This window comes from Tetrao urogallus (genome assembly GCF_951394365.1).
Source record: "Tetrao urogallus genome assembly, chromosome: 4".
Classification (NCBI taxonomy): Eukaryota; Metazoa; Chordata; class Aves; order Galliformes; family Phasianidae; genus Tetrao; species Tetrao urogallus.
In genome coordinates this window covers 40,470,274-40,483,194 of record NC_136817.1, presented here as the reverse complement: position 1 = coordinate 40,483,194, position 12,921 = coordinate 40,470,274, and the positions used below count along the sequence as shown (strand labels likewise).

General features: G+C 37.4%; 1 protein-coding gene across 4 annotated transcripts in view; it reads left to right on the top strand.

Moving 5' to 3' along the window:
• Positions 1–12,921, top strand: part of PPP3CA (protein phosphatase 3 catalytic subunit alpha) — a gene marked incomplete at both ends in the record, with an annotated part of 188,430 nt that overhangs the window by 166,018 nt on the left and 9,491 nt on the right. For 2 of the 4 annotated variants that reach the window (XM_079535018.1, XM_079535017.1), the window contains 2 exons: positions 2,019–2,144; positions 4,803–4,877. In XM_079535018.1, the coding sequence (XP_079391144.1) occupies positions 2,019–2,144; positions 4,803–4,877 (201 nt within the window). Of the gene's footprint in view, positions 1–2,018; positions 2,145–4,802; positions 4,878–9,739; positions 9,767–12,921 lie in introns of all 4 variants that reach the window. The other 2 variants (XM_079535016.1, XM_079535019.1) reach the window with 2 other exon arrangements.

The following is a 12,921-nucleotide window of genomic DNA, read 5'->3' as shown; positions in this document are numbered from 1 at the left end:
TTTTGACATATTGAAGTCATGCAACTTCATTGCCAGCACTGGCTGTTAAGTAATAACTGGTCACTGGAACTATGTTCCTCCTGGAGAGATATTAATCAAAAATACAGGTGGAAAAGGGAAGACCAAATATTATATGCCTTGTAATCTGTGTCTTTGACGTGCTACATTTCTGACATACTTTTGATTCTTGCTGTTTCATCATTTATGATGGTATTATCATCTATGCTTCTTGCTTTCGTTGTAAGCTTCAACAGTATTGCCTTAGTCCCATGCTGATGAAAACTCTCATCTGCAGTCTTCTGTACCTGTATTCTTTAAGAATTTTAATCTCTTTCTGTTGGAGATAGTTATGAGTCCCTATTTTTTACGTGGTCATCCCAGAATTGCCTTTCTCTCCATAAACAAAGAAATATTTGCTCTTTTATTTCATAAATGGCTCCATACATCATAAATACACACCCATGTGCAAAATAAATATATTTGCATAATTCTAGAAGTTACTAACTTTAAGAAACATATTCTGTAAATTAAAGTATACACTAATTAGGTTAGAGATACTGTTACCAAATTGAGTCTTCAACTACGTTATTAAGATGTTATGAGAAGATTATTTAAGATCTTTGCAAGAAGGCTGGTGAAAGAGTTGGGGCGTGGGGGATAGGGTGGAGAAGGAAAGGATTAAATTGCTTTACTGTTTCCCAAGATGAGGCATATAGGTCATAAAGTGAACAACAGAAATTCAGCGCTTGTTTTTCTTCCTTAGAATCTTCTTTTAAAGCCAATAGGCAGACTGTGATCCAAACAGCTATTGTACCTATCCCCATTCAGTGTTCTTCCATATGGTCTCAGTAAATGACCAGAGGTTTGAGTCATCTACAGCACTGTAATAATTACTTAAGGCTACAAAAATTTTAAAATTGCATAAAAGTCTAGATTTGCTGTGCAACAGTATTAGCATAACATTGGGCAAACTTAATGCTTTAGTAAATGAGTTGTGATAAAGGCAGTTATCTAGGTTTATGTTAGACTTCATTTTATGTCATCTTTTGCATTTTCAACATTATTACTTTATGCCTCCATAGACAAATTGATGTTGCCCCTGAGAGAATTGATATTCTCTCCTGCCTGCACTCTTGGTGCTCTTGGCAATACCCAAGCAATATTCATCCTTTCCCTTTTCATTTGACTTTCATCTGCACTGGGCCGGAGTACAGCATGATCTTTTCTGGAAATAAATAGCTGTTTCTTACTGATGCATTCTGCAGTGCTTTCATTTACTTTGTTCTGAGTATTGGAAAAATAAGTTGAAGTCATTCAGATCCTGTTTCAGATAGGAACATGAAGCCATTAACACAAGATAGCACTGACAAGGTGCTTTAGAAGTCTTCTAGCTATAGCATAAACATCTATATTTCTGCATGTTAGCAGATGTAGTCTTTTTCTATTAAAGACTCTTGACAAGAATGATACGAATTTTAAAAGGAACAAGACAAATACTATTACTGTGCATTCCTATGGACTCTTGTTCATAGGGATTGAGTAATGTGAGAAGAAAGTATGATCTGTTGTATCTTATGATGAATGAAATATGTTGAAATTGTTCACTGAAAAAGTAGCATTCAAAATATGAGTGATAAAAGTTTTTATTTATTATCTCCTAAGTGTGATTGTGAGAAGCTCAGATTACTGTGTAGAAGGAACACTGGGTGGATAGTCTCCATTATTCTTCTCTGGGGGCCGATGCCAGAGCCTATGTTTATGTGTACTCAAAAAGTTATTATTTCACTTAGCAACACTTCTTAGTACTAGTAGATGGCACCACTTCCAGACTGGAAATGGCTTGTGACTTCTATGAGGTTATATCCTATCATAACTAGCAGTCAGGTGCTGCTGATGTGGTGTCAAGTGGTTGAAAGCTGGTCTTGCAGCCCTGAAGGCTATGAATACTACCAGTGTTACTGGTCTGAGAGTGAGTCATTGATGTAGCTGACATCTTTTGTCTCTATCTCTTATTTTAGCTGCAGTATTGAAATATGAGAACAACGTTATGAATATCAGGCAGTTCAACTGCTCCCCTCATCCTTACTGGCTTCCAAATTTCATGGATGTGTTTACCTGGTCCTTGCCATTTGTGGGTGAGAAAGGTGTGTAAATTTTCTTTGTTCATATGTTCTTAGAAACTGTAGAATGGTTTGTTAGTCACTGTGCATGTGCCATAGTCTATTTGAAATGACAAGAATAATTTGAAGACTGATGAATTGCTTTCAAAGACAAATTTGAAGAAACAGGCCACAGGGACAGGCAATTACCAAAGGTTAACCACACTTCTCCTGTTTGTTTTTTCTTTCTTATAATTTCCACTCTTTTCAGGCTATAATGCCATTGTACCTGCAGTAGAAATGGATTTTATGACGTTGCAGGCCAGAGGCAAATTCACTGAATAAATTTTTTACTTTATAAGCTGTTTCTTTATAAGTTTTTGGGAATTCTCTTGGATATTGTTCTCTGCTTGAAGGACATCACATCAGTCTTTACTACATTATGGTTACAGCCTTATCCAGCTGACCTGCCATGATAAGGTGATGATGGGCTGCTTTTTCACCAGTAAATACAGAACTGGCGATGCTAAGACCCACTCTGGTTTATTGTTCCTTGATAGCAGAGAAGGAAGCACATGAAGGAAAACGTGCCTCCAAGCCCCATCTCCACCCAGAGTGTATGGTGCCTCATTGTTGGCGAGAAGACTCACCCTAAAATGTAACTCATGAGTTATTGAAACATGATGCTCCAGATCTTGCCTGAAGACAACTTCATGCTGTGTATGGCAAGCACACAAAGGACACACAAAAAAAGCTTTAGTCTAACATATTAAATGAATATATAATGCAAACTGCTTAAACCCGAGTCATTTTATTCAGGGCCTGAGATGAGGCTTGCTTTGATCCATCCATTATAGTACATTGCTGCAACAGCAATTACTGCCAGAAAACTATAATAAACTCATAAAAGCTGCTTGGAGAAACAGTTCCCTCTTAATAGGCAACTGAAAATACAGCCAGCTGTGGCTCTTACCTGCAGTCATGACCAGCTTTGTTTGCAGCCACTCCTTTGTACTAGAAAAGCTGCCACTGACATGGCTGAGATCTCTGTGAACTGAACAGATAGACAATAAAATGAGGATTAAACAGAAAATAGACAGCTGTTTCCACTAATGGAGACATTACATAATCCGTGCTGATGCATGGTTCAGAGTTTCGTGAGGCAGATAAAATGCTTTCATTTTGTTTGACCATAAATTCAGGCAGGGCCTGTTCTGATGATGAGTCTGTTCTGCATATACATGGCAGTTCTGTAGGATGCTGTCAGACCATTTCCCAGAGGTCTCTTATTGACATTCCCATAGATGAAACCCTGGGACTTCAGGATGCGCAGTCAAGATTGAGTGAGATACTGAGAACACATCCACTCTTTTGTCTTTTTAATTTCTTGTCCTTCGTGTCTTCTCATGCGCTCACTGTTACCAATTGCTTGCAAATTTTGAAGCCAAAAGAAAAGGAGGTAAAATTAGTGTTTCCCCTTTCTGCAAAACAAAACTCACAGAGTGTAAGAGTTGATGTTCTATACAGCTTTTTAATTCTCTTCTTTTATAGATTTTTTTATTCCTCAAAGGCCAACAAAGGTAGGAAGCAGTTAGTTACATTTGTAATTTTTAGTGTGGAAAGTCTTTCCACTAATATTGTCAAAGGAAGAAATATTAAATCCTGCACTAATTTAGGAAAAATATAGCTTTGCTCCACCCTTCTTATGTTTCAAACCATCATAGTTGTCACAGAAGAGAATTCTAACAACCATTTGATTCAAAAATTTAAACTTTCAGTCTGTGTAGCTGGTGCAAGGCTAGCTGTGCCTGGTAACCATTTTAATGATGCTTACTATATGTAGATGTAGTGGAGTTTTTATCAGTCTCCTAATGATTTCATATTTACCTCACAACCTCAGCTTTTTTGATCTCTAAATCCACTTACTTGGCTGTCATTTTTTTTGTTGGGATTTTGGCTGTTCTCTGTGTGCTCTCAGGTCAGTGCCTCACTTTTGCCATTTCTCAAAAGGGCTGAGTTTAAGGCGGTCTGAGGCTGGCCCCTCCATGCCTGAGTTGTAAAGCAAACAACCTGAACATATTCGAATTTACCAACGACATTTGTTTTTGTACTATTACTTCCTGGGTTTTAAGAGATGCTGCCCCTTTATAGGCATCTCAACAGGGCTAATATTTTGTTGAACTAAAACTAGTGTTTATTAAAGCCTCTGTAGTAATGAAAGTATTACTGTCATTACTCTTTCTATAATTTTTCATTTGGAATGTTACTTCTTTTTCTCTGCAAATTGAAATCCTTTCAGCAATGTAGCAGCAAGAGAAGAGCAGTCAACTGTGTTGTCCAAGTTGATTAAAAAAAAAAAGATGTATTGAGGGGTAAAAAAAAACCCAGAAGTTACCTAGCTGTTTGACAGTTGCAAAGATCGTAATTTTTTTTTTTTTTTTAATTTTATTTAGGTTCATTTATTTATTGCAGTGATTATTATGTTTAGAACAATTTTCTCCTGGAAAACTATGCAAGCTGCCCTTTTATTAACTACACCAGACACTCCATGCTTGTATTATTACATGCATAAAGTAAGATCCATGTTTAAGAAGTGAGTTCCATTTGCATAGTGAATTTTCATTTACATTACCATGGCTAGAATTGGCTCTTTGACAGACCAGGGGAGTTTGATATCAGCATTTTGCATTTCTTTTCCTTTAGTGACAGAGATGCTGGTGAACGTGCTGAACATCTGCTCGGATGATGAATTAGGGACAGAAGAAGATGGTTTTGATGGTAAGAGTGTCCTGCCCCTAATAGAGATTGTTTGCCTTGAAACTACTTCAAAGGTTTATTTACTAACCCTGGGATAATTTTCTGGGTCCCACTGAAGTTCTGTGCTGCTGAAAGCAACTGTTGTGCTAGAATCCAATGGATTTGCTTACTGCATGTTTTGGAAAGAATTAATGAAAATCTTGCCTTTCTAACCCCAGCCAAAAGTAAAATCTTTCTCTGGTCTCAGTCTTTTGATTTTGATTTTAAGAAAGCTTTCCTCTCCATGAAATCTGAGTTATATCTGAGCCATGACATGAAAGGATTAGATGTTGATTTTATGCATAATATACCAGTGAGTCCCACAGAAAGCTTAATTTTATTGATGAAATTATTCCTAGAAAAAAATAAGCTTGCAGTGCTCTATCCAAAACATAGGTACTGCAACTTTGGAAGAATTGTACCTGAAATATTTTTAGTCACTTCTTTCAATGCACTTTCTTATTTAAATGGATTTAAGTAAATAAATGTAATCAATAAAAATCAACTTATGCAAATGCAGAAAATGTTTTGCTAAAAAGAAAGGAATTATCATTCCTTCTATAACTTGGAAGGGAATTGATATGATAAGCTCTCTTGTATCTATTTTTTTGACAGTAAAATATACTTATATCTTGCAATTTGATGCTTCTTGGAAATAAATTTATTTCCTTAGCTATTTGGCTGTGCAAGAGTCTATTGCAACTCTCCAGAATTTCCCTTCTTTATTAAGAAAAATTGAAAAACTCCTGTGCAACCCTAATGTTCTTACTATGACTGCTTTCAGTGTTTTGGTGTAATAAGTAATAATAAAATTAGAGATAGGAAATATTTAAAAAATAAAAATAAATCTGGAAAAACAGAGCTACTAAGCAACTGATTTCTCATGAAGTCTGTTGGTAGAATGAAAAAAAGGAGAAAGTGGAGAATTATCAAGAAAGGCAAATACTTAATGAAATAGAATTAATCATTCAAATTTTCTTTGAGTCTTTATTCTTAATCTTTAGAGGAGGAAGTTATGTCATGGGCTTTAATAAGTGTTTCCTTTATGATGGAAAAGAAGAGGATGGATTGTAGTGCTTTGCATTTAGCCAAGAAAGAAGCAAATGGGATTCCCTGTTCTGTAGCTGCTGCAGGGTGGACATGCACATTATCTTGCAGGATTTGGGACAAAGACTGAATTTACTGAAACCAATAATCAGTGCACAGAAGAAAGCACCTGTTTGAATATTGTGCCCAAACTTTTCTTATGTAATTTAATAAGTAGCTACTGTGTAATTAAAGCAGCGTGTGAAACAGTGTGAAGGCATACAATGAGTAAAAAACTGTGTCAAATTAAATACAGTAGCAGGAGAACCATACGCTTAAATCCTTGGCTCAAGAAAGCACTTAAGCACAGGCTGAAATTTCACTGAATTCATTGCCAAAGCAAAGATTTTATGGGAAAGATTTTTAAATTAGTTCAGCATTGACCTAATATTTTCTTTTAAAGATGTAGTATAAGCTTCCATTGACACCAAGCAGAGCATAGCTAGGCTAGTGGCTGTCATCCTTTTCTGAGTGTCACTGGATCAGCTCTCCCGTGTCCAGGTGACAGCTCAGCAGAGTGTTATCAAAGCACAGCCAAAGGTGCAGGTTCCCTGATGTCCTTCAGGACAACAGCTCTCATGGTGGTCAGCTCTGCTGCAGCCATGGACCGAGCTGTCTCCAGCAGCAGGAGGGCTCTGTGTTGGCTGCGGATTTCCTGTGCTGTGTGCTGGGAGCAGTGTGCAGCAGCTGTCTCCCAGGGAACTGTACCATGGCATGCTTCCAGGCATGCAGCTTGCCGTATTACAGGTGCCTAAGGAAGAACGCGGGCTGAAAGCCTCTTGGCTTGAATGTGTGTGTATTGAATAATTATACCCAACGGCGTTAAAATTTCTAGATGAAGAATAATTAAACCATTCCTGGTACTGTAATGTTAATCCTCTTAAATGTACTTTCAGATTTTTCCGTATGAATGCTTTCTCAGTGTACAACATTATGTTAAGGAAGATATTAGCAGTATCTTCCTCTTTAGGATGTGCAGCTACAACCTGACTTGAGGTATCTTCATGCCTGTTTCCCCAGACAGTCCCCTTACAGCTGTAGGATGAGGTCTGTGGCAGTGGGGTTGCAAGGGCTGTGGGACACATGTTTCTGTGGCCCAGAGGGAGCACTGGGCCCAGGGGCACTGCTGCATGCATGGGAGAGACTGAGGGGTTTGGACATAAAACTGCATCTGAAAGTTAATATAAATTTAAATAGAGGCTGATATCTTTAATGATTTCTTTATGCATTACCCATACAACAAAGGAAAGTGATATTTTTCTCAAAGATAGTTGACTTTGTGTTGCTTTTTTTTTTTTTCTTAGAGCATTGCCTTTTATGGGAGGAAGTACACGATGTTTCATTTGTGTTCTTAATGAAGCAAACTGGAAGGATTATCAGTTTAAAACTGGTTCTGTCAGGGCTGTATGCTGACAGCCTTGCAGTGGATCGGCGTTTCCACTGTTCTTTAGTCTGCAGAGTCCTGTTCACTCACTGACATTTTCCCTTAGCAGTATTTCCCGTAGAAGGAAGTGTCTGATATCTGCCACAGCAGATGCGTTTTGTTTGAACATTGCATATTTTTGCATCACCTGTAGCTCTCAGGGCTCGCTGCTGATTTCCTTTCTCTCCTTGCAGTTTGAACATGCCCTGACCTGGGTTCCCACATGTAGTGAGAATGATCCATCACTATGGTTTGCACCGATCATTCATTTATCTTCTCTTAATTTTCTTGCCCTCTGTCTTCCCCTCTCACTCACTTTCCCCCTCAAAATAAAGCCCCATCAGTATTGCCTGACTTCACTGCATGGTTTGTGAGCTTTTTTCTTGTTGTTTTTCTTTTTTTCCCCACATTATGCATGCTGCATCTAATCATGAGCACCATGAGCAAGATGCTCCACAGCATGTATTCCTTTCTCCCCAAACTTTTTTTTTTCCCCTGAAGGAGATACATCATGGGGATATGATCAATTTGTCGGAGGCGGTTATGTGAATGCTTAGTGGGAAAGAACCTAGACAGCAATCATAGTTGCCTTTAGACTGTATCTTCCTTGATGGCTTTTGGTTTCGCTTGCTTTAAAAATGAGAGGAGATGATACGTCAGGTTTTCTTATCTCTGATAGCTTCCTCTTGCGGTACCTTTTCTTTGCTGTTTGCTGTTGTGGTTGCAGCGTAATCCAATCCAGTAAAAAAATGCCTTACGTGAACAGCAGCTATGCACTGTATGGTTTGTGCATCAAACATATTGCTTAGCAACAGGAGCTACAAATACCTCTATCCAGCCAGCACGTAGTCAGAATCCTGTTTTATTTTAATTAGTAACATTTCTGGCCTCATGCATTTCATTGAAAAACTAAGCTGCTAATTAAAAGGGTGCAGTAATGTAATAGACAACTTAACACAAATGCTCTGCTTGCTTTGTTTGCGTTGCTATCATGATTTGGTATAAAGACACTTCTAAATTACCTGCATTAATTTTTGTATTGCCTTCAACATTGTAGCTCACAGCCTTCTCACTGAAAAAGCTGCTGTCATAATGCTAGTAGCAGCCGTTATTCCTTGGCTGGAGCACAGGTTCTGCAGTCAAGTGCTGTGGTCTGAAACTAAACTGAGTTACCATGTCAGATGTGTTCTCTTGGTCAAACTGGCTTCTACAGTGAGCAGCAATCAGCATGTGCCATGTGCTTCAGGTCTTCAGCAGTAAATTACACCTGGACAAGCTCTGCACCAAGTAACACAGACAGTGCCCCAGGGGGAACAACAGCTTCAGGTCACAGGCGCTTACTAGTGCCTCAATAACAGATTTCATGATTCTAGATGGGCAGATGGGAGTCAGCTTTTGAATGAGTTAATTTTTAACTAGGAGAGAAATTGAGGTTATTTTTCACCATTTTATTCATATTATTCCTTCAAAGCAGCAACGTTGTGCTGCAGGGCATACGTGCTCTCTATGAATTGGTGGCAGAGGAGCATTTTAATGGGATTTTTACTGTTTTGGCCTGATCTGCTTATTTCCATAGCTGGAGCGTTTTTCACATTGGTGTGCTCTGCCTCTGAACCAGCCTGACAGCACATACTAGGTAATCAGAGTCCTCAAAATACATCCCATGGTGCAGCTGTGCCAGGGCTCTGAGCACTGCACTCATGTTTCTCTCAAAAATAGTTGGGTAAGAACGCAGTACACTGTACCATAAAGCCACTTGGATTTGCTAACTGCAAGATGCTGGGTCATTCTGACAAATGCATGTGTGCCATAGATAATGCTGGTGTTGGTAGAAGCAATATACATCTACAGAAGCAAGCTATTCTTTTAGATATCAAATGTAAATAATGAATTGGTGTGTTTGGTGTAAGGAAGGAGGTGTCATCAGTCAGTACACTCCAAATAAGCGGAAAGGGTTAGTCTGCTGGTTCTGAGAAGTCACTGAGCCTTAGAGCAGTTGCAATCATGTAGAAGAAAGAATGCAGTCAAGAGATGGTAGCACTGAGGCTAAGCTTACCTGCTAATCTGCCTGCATGTTTGTTTCTGCAAATCTTCTAACAAGGCCTTATGCTTTTTTTAAGGTTTTTTTGTTTTCTTTTTCTCTCCCATAGTTTTCAATCTGTTTCTTTCCTTTTGGGTGTTCCCTGCCTAATTTGTTTCTTTTCTGTTTTTCAGACTTTACTTAAACATTGCGTTTCCACTGATGTTGTCAAATATTCTTTGTTGTTTTTTATTTTCATTCTGCAAACATCACTGATCTCTTTCTTTCCCCCCCTCTCCCCTTGGAATTCATAAGAAGATCCCATTTATGCACAAAAGAAAGGTATTAAATAAATTGGAAGGGTTAAGTTTCATTAATTTGCTTTCATGCATAATATATTCATACATAATATATTAGGATGTTGTTCAGAGAATCAATTTTTGATTTTCATTTGTAGGTTTTTTTAACCAGTTTTGTTACATATCTGTTCAGTCCCACATCTCAATATTTTCTTTCTTTTTGCTTCTTAATCTGAAAGTTTAGATTATATTTTATGTAAATCCTATATATACAGCTTGCAAAATAATTGTATAGATGCTACAATCTGAAATCCAATAGAACTTGTTAAATTACTGATGTGAGATTCGAAGCTTTTATTCTGCCTCCAAAATGATTTGTCCGGTTTTAACCTTGGTTGTTTTCATAATTATTTTTTAGTTATTTTTATGCAAATAGTTTAAGATATTGAAAGAATAATGTGTATGTGTGTGTATATATAAAAGTGTATATCAGGCTGTGTTTGCTAAGGTTAAAATTAACTGTTTTACTCATAGTCATTTCTCAAGTTATGATCTATTTACTTCCATGTTAAATGTATGTTTAAGTGCAGCTGAAGTAACTCATAGAGATTTGCAGTAATTGTGAATTTCAGAACACAAAAATTGAGTAGTTACACTTAAAATGTGAGTCAAAGATTTAAATATTACACAGACACAGAGTTGGAAGGGGCCTCTAGAGACCATTGAGTCCATTCCCCCTGCTAAAGCAGGTTCCCTACAGCAGGTTGCACAGGTAGGTGTCCAAGAAGAACCTTGAATATCTCAAGACTCTACAACATCCCTGGACAACCTGTTCCAGTGCTCTGTCACTCATATATATATGGGGAGTTCAGTGAGCAGCGTTCAGTGAAAATTTGCAGTGCAATATCAGATTGTGAATGCTAGGTGCATTATTTAACACATAATGATTAAAAAACAAAAACAAAAACAGAAAAACACATGAATAAAGTAAATGAAATCATTACCGATAATTAGTGAACAGATTTTATTTTTTTTGTCATTGTCACAAATCTGTTACAAATTAGGGAATTCAGCAGAGGCAGAAATCTCTGGGTATATCTTTCAGTAACATTGTATGCGTGTTGGTGAGAAATAAAACACTCATTCTGAGATTGTTATATTTTATGATTTAAGGCATTTTTTATTTTTTATTTATGGGTAGGGCACTGTGTTTTACTTCAGTAATAAATTATATTCCCAGTTCTCAACTCTTCTGGAAATTGAACAGTGGCTGAAAAAGGTCAAGTGTACTTACAAGATCTACTAGAACAGTGTGGGCTTGTAATAAAGGAGCAGTGAGACCAGAAAGAAAAGACAAATTGCGTTTTAAGTGCTTTTAGGAGAAAAAAAGAATGAAAGCCATGTCATACTACCTTAAGGTACAATTTAGTGAGGTTGTAGAAACTGAGGGAGGAATGTGCTGTTTCCTGACAAACATGATTTATTGCTGTTTAATTTAAATTTTTCACTAAGTTCTTACTAATACATTAAATATAATTCAGTTACAGCTAAGTTACAGCTGTTTCTCCTGCTCTTTATAATCTAGAATCACATATTTATGCCCCAAACTAGCTCTTGAGTTGAAAGACATCCTTCTGAGCATAGCTTCTTTCATTTTGAACTTCAAGACGCAGATTCAATTCCAAGATATATTAGGAGGACAATTAGAAAAGCCTGAAAATAGTGCATTTGAGAGCTGCTCTAAGAGATGGAAAAGCAAAAGTAACATCCTTTTCACTTCTTCTAAAATACCGGAGTATAGCGAGGCCAGCCTGGTGAATAGCATTAAGCAATCCCTGTACTTCCATGAGATGACTCAAGCAGTTGGGAGATTAATTGTAGGGGAGAGATTTGCAGCAGGAGAGCCTGAGAGTGGAACTGTGGGACTACTGTCAGCAGAGCTGTGTGGAGATGAATCACAAGAATTATCTCAATGTTGGCCGTGGAAAGTACCCAGCAAACCTGCTTAGCTCAGTTGGACTGCTCCAGCACTCCCCAAATGGCTGGAGTCAGTGTTTCCTTCTTAACCCTTCTGGCTGAGGTAACTGTGCTTAAATATGGTGAAGGAAGGCCTGTGCAACCAGGTCCAGGGCTGGGCTTTTCTGCTGCTTTTCATCTGGAATTGAAGATAAGAATTATCAATTTGTCCTTGAATTCTGGAACAGCAAAGAAGCAAGCAGCACCTTGCTGTAGTCTTGTTCTGTTTGCACTGTTGAAGTTCAGAGGTAGGAATAGTCAGGCAACATACAAGCCATACAAGGCAAAGTTGCCTTTCATTCCGAATGCTTAGAGGAGAAAACTTCATGATGTATGTGGTTTCAGTTTTGATAATCAAGTGAACCTGTTCACTTAGTACAGCACAGTCTTTTCTTATATTAGCTTTTTTAAAAAGAAATTGCTGGTTCAGTTAACTTATTAATATAGTTATTTGTTTTCCCCCATTCAGGTGATTTTCTTCCCTTTTTTCTTTTTTTTTTTTTTTTTTTGGATTCATAGTAATATCCTTGGTTTTGATTATATCCAACTAGCAATTGCACACGCAAAACAAGCTAAAAGGCAGTCACTGTTTCAGTGTATGTTTTTTTTTATTTTATGAGTTCATAAATTTCAAAGTAATATGAACAGGCCATAGTAATGGTGGGAAGAAAGTACTTTCTATGGAACTCTATTAACTGCTGCCAGCCAACATAATCTCTACAGTTTCATGCTGGTTTCCAGAATTCTGGTTTTAGGTTTTGTTACCCCTCAAATGCTTTTCTGATAGGGTACCACGTCCTCCTTGTCCTTAAATGTATTCCAATCACTTTTTTTTTTTTTTAAGACAACTGAGTGAAGTGTGATTGTTTTTCCACTTAAAATGTCAAGTTTGTAAAACAGATTTTAACTCCATTGCTATTTTATTTATTTATTTATTTTAAACTGACTTCTTACGACTTGGACACTTTTCATGTTGAATATTTTTTTCACATTTTAACTACATTCTAAGTAGCTTGTTTCTGAAAATGTTTTTGAAATGGAAAATGAGAATACATTGATGAAAAACACACTGGCTTCATATATAGCAGAAAAAAGGATCACAGTTGTAAAGATAATAATAACCAGACTTGAAGAGTGACCAACCTGAGCTGCAAGTAACAAAAAGTAGTATTTTTGAGTGCA